Source organism: Haliaeetus leucocephalus, unplaced genomic scaffold, assembly GCF_000737465.1.
Source record: "Haliaeetus leucocephalus isolate CR32 unplaced genomic scaffold, Haliaeetus_leucocephalus-4.0 Scaffold932, whole genome shotgun sequence".
NCBI lineage: Eukaryota > Metazoa > Chordata > Aves > Accipitriformes > Accipitridae > Haliaeetus > Haliaeetus leucocephalus.
The window spans coordinates 12,027,622-12,040,010 of record NW_010973368.1 but is presented as its reverse complement, the minus strand read 5'-3'; the positions used below and the strand labels follow the sequence as shown (position 1 = coordinate 12,040,010).

At 43.4% G+C, this 12,389-nt stretch overlaps 1 protein-coding gene across 2 annotated transcripts in view; it reads left to right on the top strand.

The window, feature by feature from the left end:
* The window catches only part of ITPK1 (inositol-tetrakisphosphate 1-kinase), a 158,121-nt gene that overhangs the window by 133,848 nt on the left and 11,884 nt on the right, over positions 1-12,389 (top strand). The window contains exons 5-9 of one of the 2 annotated variants that reach the window (XM_010583868.1): positions 628-726; positions 2,603-2,643; positions 7,391-7,556; positions 9,789-9,856; positions 11,350-11,512. In XM_010583868.1, coding sequence (XP_010582170.1) covers positions 628-726; positions 2,603-2,643; positions 7,391-7,556; positions 9,789-9,856; positions 11,350-11,512 — 537 coding nt within the window. The remainder of the gene's footprint in view (positions 1-627; positions 727-2,602; positions 2,644-7,390; positions 7,557-9,788; positions 9,857-11,349; positions 11,513-12,389) is intronic. The other variant, XM_010583869.1, reaches the window with a different exon arrangement.

The window sequence follows — 12,389 nt, the reverse complement described above, 5'->3', positions numbered from 1 at the left end:
CTCTGGTGTTTTTTCTCTTTAACCAAAGTCCACTGAGCAGTCTTGCCAAGGTGTCTCAGCAGTGCTCTGACTGGCTTTGCCAGACCGAGTGAGCGCTGTTTTCATGGCAGAGAGGTCACAATAGACAGTGGGATGTGTTACATGGCTGGCACCCTGGCTGAAGTAAATCCACACTGGAACCTGCCACCTGAGGGGCCCTACAGTAATGATGGCTTTGTGAGACTGCCTACTCCAGCCATACTTGCTAACCGTTCAGTTTTTTGTAAAATTCTTTAGAAAATGATGCTTGAAGGCATAATGTTAAGAGCTAAGGTCACAATTGCTTTTCACCTCACTGGCTAAGTCTTGTGCAGCTGCATATTCCTAAGCGGGTGATCATTTTTGCTGCCTGTGAAAATGTGGGATTTATATTTCCATTTAGATATCTGAAAATTGGGCCTTTCATCTTCTGAAATGTTTCCAGAAACCCAAATTCAGGCCTGGCTCATAATCTTTCCGGTGCTTTAATATCAACTGTTAAAGTAAAGCTGACTATCACGAAGCAGTTAGTATGGAGAGAGCTGGTAATGATGCAGCTGAGAAGCTAAACCCCTCATCTCCATTTGAGTCTCTTTTTTTGTCTTGCAGATGAGAGGATCTGTTCACCGCCCTTTATGGAGCTGACAAGTGCCTGTGGAGAAGATACCTTGCAGCTTATAGAGAAGAATGGACTGGCATTCCCATTCAGTATGTACATGGGCTTTTCCTTAGTGCTTCTAGTTGGTTATGAATATTGCACATGCACCCCCCAATATGTAGGCAACACTGTGGGAGTGTAAGTTTCATTGCCAGAGTGTCAGGGATGTTAAAACCTTCCTGAAACAAATGCGCTGAAGTAGTCTACTTGGAATGTGGAACAAAACCCCTCCCTATCAGCTTTTACTTTGCCTTTTATTGAGCTTTCTTACTTTAAACACCTCGCTACAGTAAACATGCATTCCTGGGAAATGCTAATAGTTCTAGCAAAGTTAGCCTCTTGCCCTGAACTTGTGCAAGAAGTTTCTCCTGCCAGCTGCGTTCATTATTTTTCTTGAGAAAATCACTGCCTTGCTGACTCCCCCCTTTTTTTACCCACCCCTCCCTTTCCCTGGTACAGGCTACAAATACTATCTTAGAGGGTAGAAGGAAGAGTATAAGAATTACCATAGATAGCAGGCTGCAAGGGCCCATAACCTCAAACAGCTGCTATGAACTGTTTGTGCTTTGTAGCAAATTTCATTGTGGGGCTTGTGCTTTAATTCATTCCTTTATTTGATTCCTTGCAGTATAAAGTGAGCAGAATTAGTTAGTTGGTGTTTGTTCGCTTGCTGCTTGCCTCATTTGTAAGGTTCAGAGGTAAAGTCGTGTAGAAAAAGCATGTTTTTCCCTCCCTGCCATCGCTCTCCCATATGAGGCAGGTCTCCTGAAGCTAGATTGTGAAGCAGTAATTTAAAGCCCACTGAATGGCTTTGACCCCCCTTCCTCACCCACGCACATTGTCCTCTCGATACAGGCTGGCTAGTGCTCAGTAGACAGCAGCATGGGCCATATATTCAGCAGGCCTGAATCAACCCCACTAAACGATGATGAAATTAAAAAATAACACCAAAAATTAATATAACATGGTACCGTGGGAGTGCTTTTTCTGCCTCCTCTCTCTCCTTTGCTTTTTTTTTTTTTTCTTAAAAATGCTCCTGCTCTCCAGAGCATGTGTCTGTAAGACATCATGTACTACTTTCCAAAATTTCAAGTTACCAACTTACTTTGGACTCTAGTGCAGATCATCTGCCCTTCATAGCTGCCTGTTCTTTTGCCTGGCAATTTGACTCTTCCAACAACCCACAAAGAAATCTTGTCCTATCCACCCCCTCACTACTTGCAAGTTTTCATCTCCTCTGCTTAACACATAAATAATATCAGCTCTAGTCATCATCTAGCAGGAGCATGTTGTTTCTTTCCTCTTACTAGTTTTAGGATGGAGGTGAGAACCAGGGTATACAGAGCAGATAAGGAATATGAAGGAGAAAGAACTGCAGGGCTCTTTCTACTTTTTTTATTCCCCTTTATGGTTGCCTGCGAAAAATATGCTGTATCTTAGTTCTGTTCAGCCCATTCAGTTCCCTGCTCTTCCCCCAAAAGGAAGGAGGTAGGAAAAGAAGTTGGTTTCCACTGTGTCCCGGTTCCCTTGTTTTCAGGACAGTGGTGTTTTGTGGTACCTTTAAAGAAGCTCCAGCCTCAGGCAAAATCACAAACTTGTGAAATTGCCCTCTGAGTAGGCAGGATGGCAATACCAGTACTAGTACTAACTTCTTAGCTGATGCGTTGCACCTCTGTCCAGTCCTAATGATGACTTCTGCTTGCATCTTAGTTGCAGGGAGGAGTTGAGAGAGTAGGGCTTGGAGCAAGCCAAGCTTTGCAGTGATTGAGGACACTGTTCAAGCAGAGACTGTCACTGGTATCTGGTACAGTCAGTGCCTTGATCTGGTGAACTCCAGGGTTTGCACATGTGGGCGGCAATGGATTTACAAGAGTTTTGTGTGTCCTGTTTCAGTGGTGCATTGTTTTTTCTTTTTTATTTACCCAGTTTGTAAAACCAGAGTGGCCCATGGAACCAACTCTCATGAGGTGAGTTAAACTTTTGCAGTGTTATCCCCCTGCTTCCAGTCCCCCCATGGTGGTTTGGCTGGTGCTTTCCAATCCTGTAGTAGCCAGAATGAGCTCTATGCCCAGTTGACTTCCCTTCCCCTGCATCTCTCTCGTGTTTAATTACACCATTATTTTTTCAGATTTATCTGAAATGAAGTTAAATATGACTTTAACTTCTTGACATGGAAGTTTTTCTAGCAGTTTCTAGCTTCTATCATCTAGTTTCTTCTAGCAGTTTGTAGTCCCCAGGCAATTCTGCCTGCGAGGAATCTCCTTCAGCCTCTCCTTTGGTGGGAGGTCACACTTAAGTGATGTTTCCACCCCACCATGTTTCTCTTCCAACATGTATGTGGTACAGGTGAGAAATAGTTTTATGCTGTAGATGAAGCAGCTGGTTCCTCTCCTTGAGGGGAAATGAATAGCAAATAGAGGCAGTTTCCAGGCATGTTCAGTTGTAATAGCACGGTTGGAGCTGGGGTAGGAACAGGACTGGTAGAACTATCTGCCTTCCCTCCTTCCCATAAGGCAATTGCAGTTAAGCTGATTGTATATTCCTGGAAGGAGTGCATTCCCTATGAGCCTAGCTTCCTCTAAATTTAGGCAAGTTGAGTCCTGTTTTAATCCTTTTCCATTTGTGCTTCCTGCCTTCCTGCTTACCACAGCTCAGTTTTGAGAATCCAGCCCTCGCTGCTGGCTCTCCTCATGCCTGGCTTCCTTTGTTAACAATGTGGTCATCGGTCCAGGTTTCCCAGCTGCTCCTGAAACATGCAGTACATTGCTGCAGCATCTCTGAGAGCTGAAGGCCCTGAAGTAAAATGTAAATCTAGACGAGCAGAATGGCTATGGCTGAAACCTTGAGTGACCAGCACTTCCTTTTAAAAATGCAGCGAGATTTTTTCATGCAGGCCTTAGTCTGGATCATTTTACAAGCCGACAGACAGTCCTGTTAGTTTGCCAGAACAGCCACTATAGATTTTTGCTATCATTCCTGAGAACACTTGAGGACTGGACTGTTAATGAATTTAAGACTGCAGCTTCGCTGCTGATTTTCTTGTCAAGAGTTCCTCTGCAACTGCAACCTGACATGCATTGACCTTTCAGTGCTTGTCCAGTCAGGCTTGGACTTAGTTTCCCTGGTGAATCTTTCTTTGCTCTTCTTTCATACAGTGCAGACATACCTCAGCCTCCTGCCAGAATTCCATTTGCTGAGCAAAAATTAGACTAAAATACAGTTGTAGACTGCACTTTTATCACAGGAACTTATGGCTAGAGCCTAGGAGGACCCCTGGAAAAAAGCCTGAAGTCTTGCGTGGTACTTTACATAGTTAGTAGTAGTAGTCACTTTTGGAATTGCTGAGTTCTCAGGAGTGGTCCAAAAGTGTATTTATGATCAGAGAGGAACTGTCTTGTAATTGCTATTTTGTGGTCAATAATGGCAAGGAAAGCATAGAATAAATACTCTGCTTACAGTACAGTCCATTTAAAAGATGGAGCATAGGTCTAGAAGCAAGAAATTGTTGCGTGTTTTATTAATGACTCCTCCTTTGGCTTTTGCTAAATTGCTCCATTTTTCTGTAGAGATATTGCCACTGCAGAGCTGACACTGGAACTAGAACACAGCCTGACCAGAAGCCTGCTTTTCTTCCTAAGATGACTATTCAGAAAGTTCAAGTATTGGCTAACAGGGACAGGTGAAGGTGCAGGCTTGAGTTTGGGTTTGGTGCCAACCAAGGCTGGCAGACTCTGCATTTTGCAGTGAAAACACAAGCTAGTCAAGCCAAGGTGCTGTTAGTTAGTCTTCTTGTGGTGTCCCACAGTTCTACATGGCCTCTACACTAGAAGTTGCAGCGGCCAGCTCAGCACTTGAAGCTCACTTTGCCAGGACCGTTTGTTAGACTTGAACAGAGGTGATACCTGAAGGTTGTCCTTCCCAGCTGCCAGCAGGTCAGAACGTAACTGACATTTGGTAAAGCTGCAGTGAGACATCACTGAGACCCATAACCTGAAGAAATGTGTCCAAAATGACTCTTTTTCTAAGTGTTGAGCAGATAGGAATGAAAAGGCATAGAATCGCTGTGATTTTTGAGACTTAATTCCTTAAGGACATTGTCAGTAAAAATTCTTCGTGCCAAATGTTTTGTTTTGCCTTCAAAAGAGCTCTGCATTTATAATGAGGAATGCTATTTTGAAATTATGATATAAAGTATTGTTCCCATGTTACTGCCAGACACAGCAGGTCTGTGCTAGATGACAAAGAGCAAGTGCACCCTGCAAGCGAATTCTTGGAGCTGTATTCATGCATGCTAAAAACTATGAGACATCTCAGTGAAACAGCATAATGCAACACCATGGGAGTTACATGGGTTGTGTGCTAGTCCATGGGGCTCTCATCACAAAGCTTTGCAGAAGAGAGGTTTCACGTGGTTTCCAGTAGCCTAGATCAGTTCTATGCTGAGAAGATAAACTCTCTGGGTTTCCACACTTCTTAAATAGGATGATAAGTACCTGCTTATCTTATGTTTGTTTCTGGGGATTAATTAACTAATATTTGAAGAGAACACTATAGGAACAGCACAGTTCTTGCCAGTATGATGGTGTAGATACTACAATGCCAACAGTCTACGCAGGAGGAGGAAGAGAGCAGTGTTTCTTGCCACCAGTGAGAGACAAATGAGGTATGATGTTGTTGCTGTGAATCATCTTGACAGATGATTCTGCTGGTTAGAGTAGGTTTCTTGCACAGGTTGTTACGACTCACAAATCCACTCTGTGCTGTCAGATAGATAGCAGCTGGTATAATAGAAACAGAGTAAGAATATCAGCTGCAAGTTGGTGTTGAATGCACGCGTTGACTTAAACTCAGAAAATGTTAATCTACTGAGTCATTGTGCATGCATGCAGACAATTATGTGATCTAATGTGGTCTACCAGATAAGGAAGAATAAGGACAAAAATGTGCTCAGACTTTTAACTATGAATATGTCATCACTACATCATTTACCATGGCTGTGTTTTTGAACAACAAAGCCTATTATAGTTACTGTTTTTATTACAGGAATAAACTAAGGTGTTAGCAAAAATTCAGTCTGAAAGTACAGCGTACATCAAATGAGCAGCTGATCACATATAATATATGAGAAAGAGCACAAAGTGGTGAAGTTTCTTTGTAAAATCCTTCCAGTGACCCTGACTTCACTAAGATACAGCTAATCTCAGAAACTGTGAAAACTGACAGGAAGCATATGGAAAGAGCAAGCAAGCAGTATAACTCATCTGCACCATGCTGAGGCAGGAAACTCCAGTTCTGTTCTGTATATAGCTGTGGAGTCACTGTGGGACCCAGAGGAGTTCTCTTAGCCTCTCTGGGCTGTCTTGCATCCCGAGTAAAACAGTAGGCCCAAGCAGGCCAGTAAGAAAATATTAACAGGCATACGAAAAAACTTGTGTTTCAGAGCTTAGGAACTTTTCTGGTAACTGTTGTGCATCCTGGACTGACTGAGGTAGGCAGCAGGCTGTTGTTATGGTTAGCTGTTGTCTTCAAGGTTCTTCAGAGGGGGAAGGTGCTCTAAGCAATGCAACCCTACCTGTGGGAGGGAGTTTTGCCCACAGGAAAGGAAGATAAAATGTATGTCAGATTCTCTGGCCTTGAACAGTCCTTCCTCATATTCACCTGACTACTAACATGCCCTACTGCCACTGTGGATAACAAGGCCTAGCATCACTGGACTAATGAAGAGAGGTCAGTATTCAGATAACTAGAGCATAGCTTTTCCAGGGCTTTGAGGATGGAGATCAAACCTAAGTTATCCTCGCTGCTGTGTAGGGGCACACTGGTATAAAGTAATTTCATCACCTCTGCCAGAATGGTGCTTGCTGCTGGTTCTGTGTAGGAGGCATGGTAGCATCCATACTCCAACAACAAACCTGCAAAATGGGCCACCACAGTTATGATAATTATATATGCATATAAGCATGGTAATGGAGGGATTGATGGAAAGAGCAGTGTAACATGTGCCGAAGATATGTTGGCTCATCAGAGTACTTCTTTGCACCTACCAGCATTGCTTCCATGCTGTTTGAGGCAGTTGTTCATCATTCAGGCCCTATAAATGCCTTTCTTCTTGGCATATTTGTCCCAGTCCCTTCAAGAGGGCTATCTAATTGGAGGAATGGGGTGAAACCAAGCCAAGAAAATCATTATGCTGGCATTTGCTAGCAATAAGAACTACTGAAGTCTGAAAAAAGGTCTCTGATGATGTGGGTGAAACCCTGGTGCTTAGGCCATTGTGACTGGACTCAACCAAGCCATGGGATGTAGAGCTGTGGGGAAGAACTCGTATAGTTAGTACACAGAGCTGTTCCTTCTGTTGTTCTCATGATACATGTTTGTATTTAATACAAACTTTGTCATCTGTGTTGGTCAAATGTTCTACCCTTTTGTAGTACATGCAGTTGCAGTAGCTTCCCAACTAAAAGCAGCAAATGAAATTGCAAAGAGCTGAGAAGAAAATATTGATTGAAAATGAAAGCTGCACTGGCAGTAGTGTTTGGAGAGTTGTGCAACAGTGAAATGAAACGTAATGAAATAGGACTAGCTGCCGAGCAGGAATTCACATGTGGTCAATCTATATCCATCAGTAGATGTTCCCTCTCACTGCTAGTCAGGTGATGGGTAAGCATGAAATCATTGAAAGACTTGCGCACAACTGTGTATGCGTGTTTCCAGATGGCGATCATCTTCAACCAGGAGGGCCTGAAAGCTGTTCGCCCCCCTTGCGTCATTCAGAGCTTCATCAATCACAACGCCGTGCTATATAAAGTCTTCGTGGTCGGGGAATCCTATACAGTGGTGAAAAGACCATCTTTAAAGAACTTCTCTGCAGGAATCTCAGGTACGTTGTGCCGATTTAAAAGGAAATGTCAGTTCTCGGAGCCTTGGTAGCAAACAGCTCAAAAGAAAAATATCTTTGAGAAGGCTGCTGAAGTGAAGGCAGCTGTTTCTTACATACTGTGTTTCCTCTTCTGTATTATTTCAATAGGAAGGGAGATAACTCATCTGCTCTGGAATACATACGAATGACATTTGTATAGTAAATATTTATGCAATGGTAACCTGAGTCTTACCTGTTAGAAACAGTGTTTTATGTCATGTGGAAAGGGGGAAAAGGAGAGAAATTCTCTCATTTCGCAGCAAGTTCATGTGTCATTTGTTCCAGAGTTTGTTTATAAATGTGCTTTGGAGAGAATTTCCTGGATTCCATCATTTCAGAACTTCCTCTCCCTATTTTTACCTTGGTTATGTATGTGTGTTTAAATGAAAGATCACTTGTGCTCTCCCCTAAATGAACCTCTCTGTTCATGTGAGGCCTGGTGTTGTAAACTTTGGTGGGAAGTGTCCTTTGGTTTGTAGATACCAGCTGTGTTGGGGGGAAGGAGGAATGGATTTATCAGTGACAGCAGTGATCCTCCTATATGTCACTAGAAAGTAGCACTTGAAGAGTTTTCATTAAAAATTACTTAAATTTCCTTAATGGAAAAGCTCCTTTCCAGAGAACTGCATTGTGTCGTCCATCAGAAGCAAAAAGGAATTAGCAGTGCATGGATAGAAGCATGATCTGCCTGCAACAATCCAGGAGGTGGGGATGGGAGGGGAGAAGGTATCAAACTAAAGGAGGTGAATGAACAAGTACCAGTTTCTTGTCACTTTTCTTAGTTTCCACTGATCTTAATATGTCTGGGTATGCTAACCATTGCGTTCTGCACACAAATATGTATTTTGTTAGTATATGTATAGTAGGATCCTGGTAAAAGTTCTTGTCTGTAGGTATGTATGCCTGTATTTACATTTAGATCTGCTCTATGTCCTGATCAAATTAAGTAGGCCAGAATCTGTGTTCATATAAACTGTTAGGACAAATTAGGACAAACTATAGTTGGTCTATACTTTTGCTGGAAGGGAACGTTTTAAGGCATCTTTCTAAAAATGCCTTAGCTAATGTCTCATCTGTTAGTGTAAGACTTGAAAGTTGTCTGAAAGCCCACATAAAAATAAATTTTGTGGGCAGATGAGGCTAAGTGTCTGGCTTTCTTACCCTCATCAGGAGAATTTAAGGGGGCCATGCTACAGGCAGCTGACTAGGCAGATCTGACGATTAAGCAGATCTGGTGGCTCTGAGGCACTCCAGCAGCTGACTGTCTGAAAGTACAGGGCCTTTCTAAATGAGAGGAAAGGAAGGAAGAGTATATGGTGGTGTCAGACTGCAGCGTGGGTTTGGGTTTACTTTTCACAGCTCCCCCAACTTTATTGTATGTGGCCCTGTGTCTGCTCTTAAATGTCCACTTAGAGAGCCCAGCTCAGCATAAATACTCTGTTGCTGGTGCCACCTGCCTGCTGAGACTTTGGTCTGGGTGTTCCCATGCGGATTGTCTGTATGATGCCATCACTCTGCTGCGGTGGGAGTCCCAAGGGGAGAGTTGTGGCGGATTTCTCCCGGCCAGTAAAACCTCCAGCACAGAGAGAGCGGGAGGGGAGGTGCCGGTACAGTTCTCCCCGTGGTTTCCACTGTGGTACTTCAGTGGCTTCTGTCACCTCAGGGTGTCTCCTGCATTCCTGTGGTGCCTCCAAAAGGAAGGCAGGCCCCGACCGTGAAATTTACTGCTTTCCTCCATGGTGACAGTGCCCTGCCCAGGTTCACAGGGATCTCAGCGTACCCTGGGTGCTATCAATCTACTGCCTGCAGTGAATGCGGCTCCTCCCTTCCCATTGGAACCGTCACTTCGAGTATAGCAAATTAGTAGAAATTAACGTCATTATCTTACTGAACGTAGTTAATTGGCTCTGGTGAAGGAAAGGAAACCAGTTTCTATTAACCCTGTGCAGGTCTATCCCTTTGTGGTGCGAGGTCCAAAACCCGCGGGTGACCGGGCCGTGGGTCCCTGCCTGCGCAGACAGCTAAGTGCCAGCAGCAGGAGAGGCGCTGCGGGTGGGCCGGGGGGCCGGGGACTGCCCGGTAGGGACCGAGGCTGCATTCCCGGGGCTGCAGTGCCATCTGCTGTTCCTCGCACTGATCCTTTGGAAATTAACATCTGATACAAAGTTATTTACAACCTGCTTTTAATTCCAGACAGAGAATCAATATTTTTCAACAGCCACAATGTTTCAAAACCAGAATCCTCATCTGTCTTAACAGCAGTAAGTACACTTGGTCTTTTTTTCTCTAGCGCGGCTGGAAAACTGTTTAGTCCTTTCTTATCGAAGCGTTATCAGCTAGTGACTCTCCTTCACAAGTTGTCTGCTTCTGTGTTGCAGGCTGAGGTCTGTTTGGTACAAGGAACCAGCATGACTGTGTCCCCCTCTGGTTTTCCTTACCGAGCTCCGGTGAGGAAGCACTGATGCAGCAGGGCTGTGCTGCTTGCCAGGCCTAAACTCCCCAGAGCTAATCTAGGCAAAGGGGGAAGAAGGAGATTCTGAATGCAAATACCTGGCCTTTTCCTGTCCAGAGAGCTTAATAAGTATAAATCATCTTTCTGGGACTCAGTTCTGTGAGAAAAGACAAATGGTGAAAATTCAAGCAGAGAAATGGTGTTGGGTAGGGCCACAGAGAGCCAGTAGCTGTCTGCGGTGTGAGCAAGCCTGAGCTGTGACCACGGGACCATTTGTGGGTGTCTTCCAAGTCCAGCAGTGCCAGCACACTGCACAGTTTCATGCTTGCATTACCAGTCCTTTAAATAAGCTTTGCACATATGAATCCTAACAAGTTCTTGGGCACTCAACTTCTGAGGAAGTCACTTTACAGGACTGGGTCCTTTCAATCTCTGAGTCTCCAGATTCTTTTCTGTTTCACAAGCTCTATTGGGGAGTAGTTTCATAGTCGACAATGATTAAATTTTAAGTTGTGTGCAACACTGGTAGGCATGCTAACTATTAAAACTGTAATTGTGCTAGTCATAAATCCCTTTATGGCTAAATTTACTTTGAAACAGAGTATATGCCTCTGTGGTTTACCTGTCATCTCTCACATACACGTACGTATTCCGTACACGCTTCTGTAGGCATAACAGCATACTTCTGCTTTGTAACGTGTTGTTTAGAAAGTGAAGAAAATTACATCTTCCAGTCATAAGTAACCTGAGTTGCTCATTGTAATAAATATTTATAGAATAATTTATATATGAAATCCCACATAAAAGATAGCCCCTTTGAATTAGCGTCTGCCCTGATGATATCAGCTGAGTTGTATTATATGGCTCAGATTAAACTAACAGCATGTCTTATCAGCCCATTAGCATAGGCCTTAATCTACATTGAAAAAACAGAATGTTATCCAGGATATTTTCAGCACAGGGTTAAACGTGCCAGCTGTATTTGGTTTTTTAAGGTGTAGATCTAGTACTTAAATTATTAAGTCTGATTCTCCATTCATTCCTACACTGCTGTCTCTTGAGGAGCTGCACCAGTATAAAGAGGAAGAACTAGGTGCTTTAGAGCAGGTGAACTTCCAATATAGGAAGGATTCTGAATTATGAAAGCAGTTTCTCTTTGGTGTCTTTCTCTGTTTCATGCCACTGGTTCTCTGCAATTAGATTTGGTGGATATGCACCTGGAAACCTCTGAAAAATCAATCAATCTTTCCACTAAAAAGACTGTTTCAGAGTCCCTTAGTAATGTGTCTTTTTCCACTATAGCTGGATAAAATCGAAGGAGTATTTGAGCGGCCAAACGACGACGTCATCCGGGAAATCTCTAAGGCGCTGCGACAAGCTCTGGGAGTTTCCCTCTTTGGAATTGATATCATCATTAACAATCAGACTGGGCAGCATGCGGTCATTGATATAAATGCATTCCCAGGTGAGAAAGGCCTTTCCACTCATGCTTTGTGGAAACTGTGCAGCGCGTGCTTAGTGTGAAGTTCTACTGCTGGTGTCTCCCATCATTGCTTCCCAGGTCGGGGACAGGAGAGCAGCAGCCAAATTGTTCTGAGATCGGACACTGTTCAATCTGGGAAGGGCAGAACCCTAATCTAGACAAGGAATGTGCTACTGAAATATTGGCTCTTAGGAGATATGGTCAAATTTTAGTGGCCAGCTGTAACATGGCTGTCATGCCCTTCTCTGCAAAGGGATGCCCAGGAAATGAAGCATGGGATGGTGTGCTGGGACCTGGCCTTGCTGGGCCTGTCCTTCATTCTGAAGATGAAAATAATAATAATAAATTCTATTTTAGGAGAGCCTTTTAAGATTTCTATTTTTCCAGACTCTGTGCCATTAAAAGTGTTGAGGGGGTGGAAGCAGCAAACTGTTCCCTTGAAAATCTCTTCCTGTGCAAATTGATTCCCCAGACATTTGTGCACAAAAGCAACAACACCAGGAATCTGAAGATGATAAAATTGTAGGGGCACAGAAGTTGCTGTAAAGAGTTAAATATCGTTGCAGGTTCTCATAAGTGCATCCTGGAGTAAAACAATAGAATAGAGCATGTGAAAATGGGTAAATTTGTCCTCCACTGTTTTTAGTGCAACATACATCTTGGAAACAACTAAACAAGCTCCTTGACCACTGGAATTGTTAAAAGGAGTAAGTGGAGGCAATAATGGTCTGACATTTGTGCTAAATTCAGTAGCCTAACACAGGAAAAGAATACATCATCTGATTTGATGCTGTTTTGCATGGGCTTTTTCTCTTTGAGAATCAACTCTCACTACCTGAATAGTGATGTTTGTTTCCAG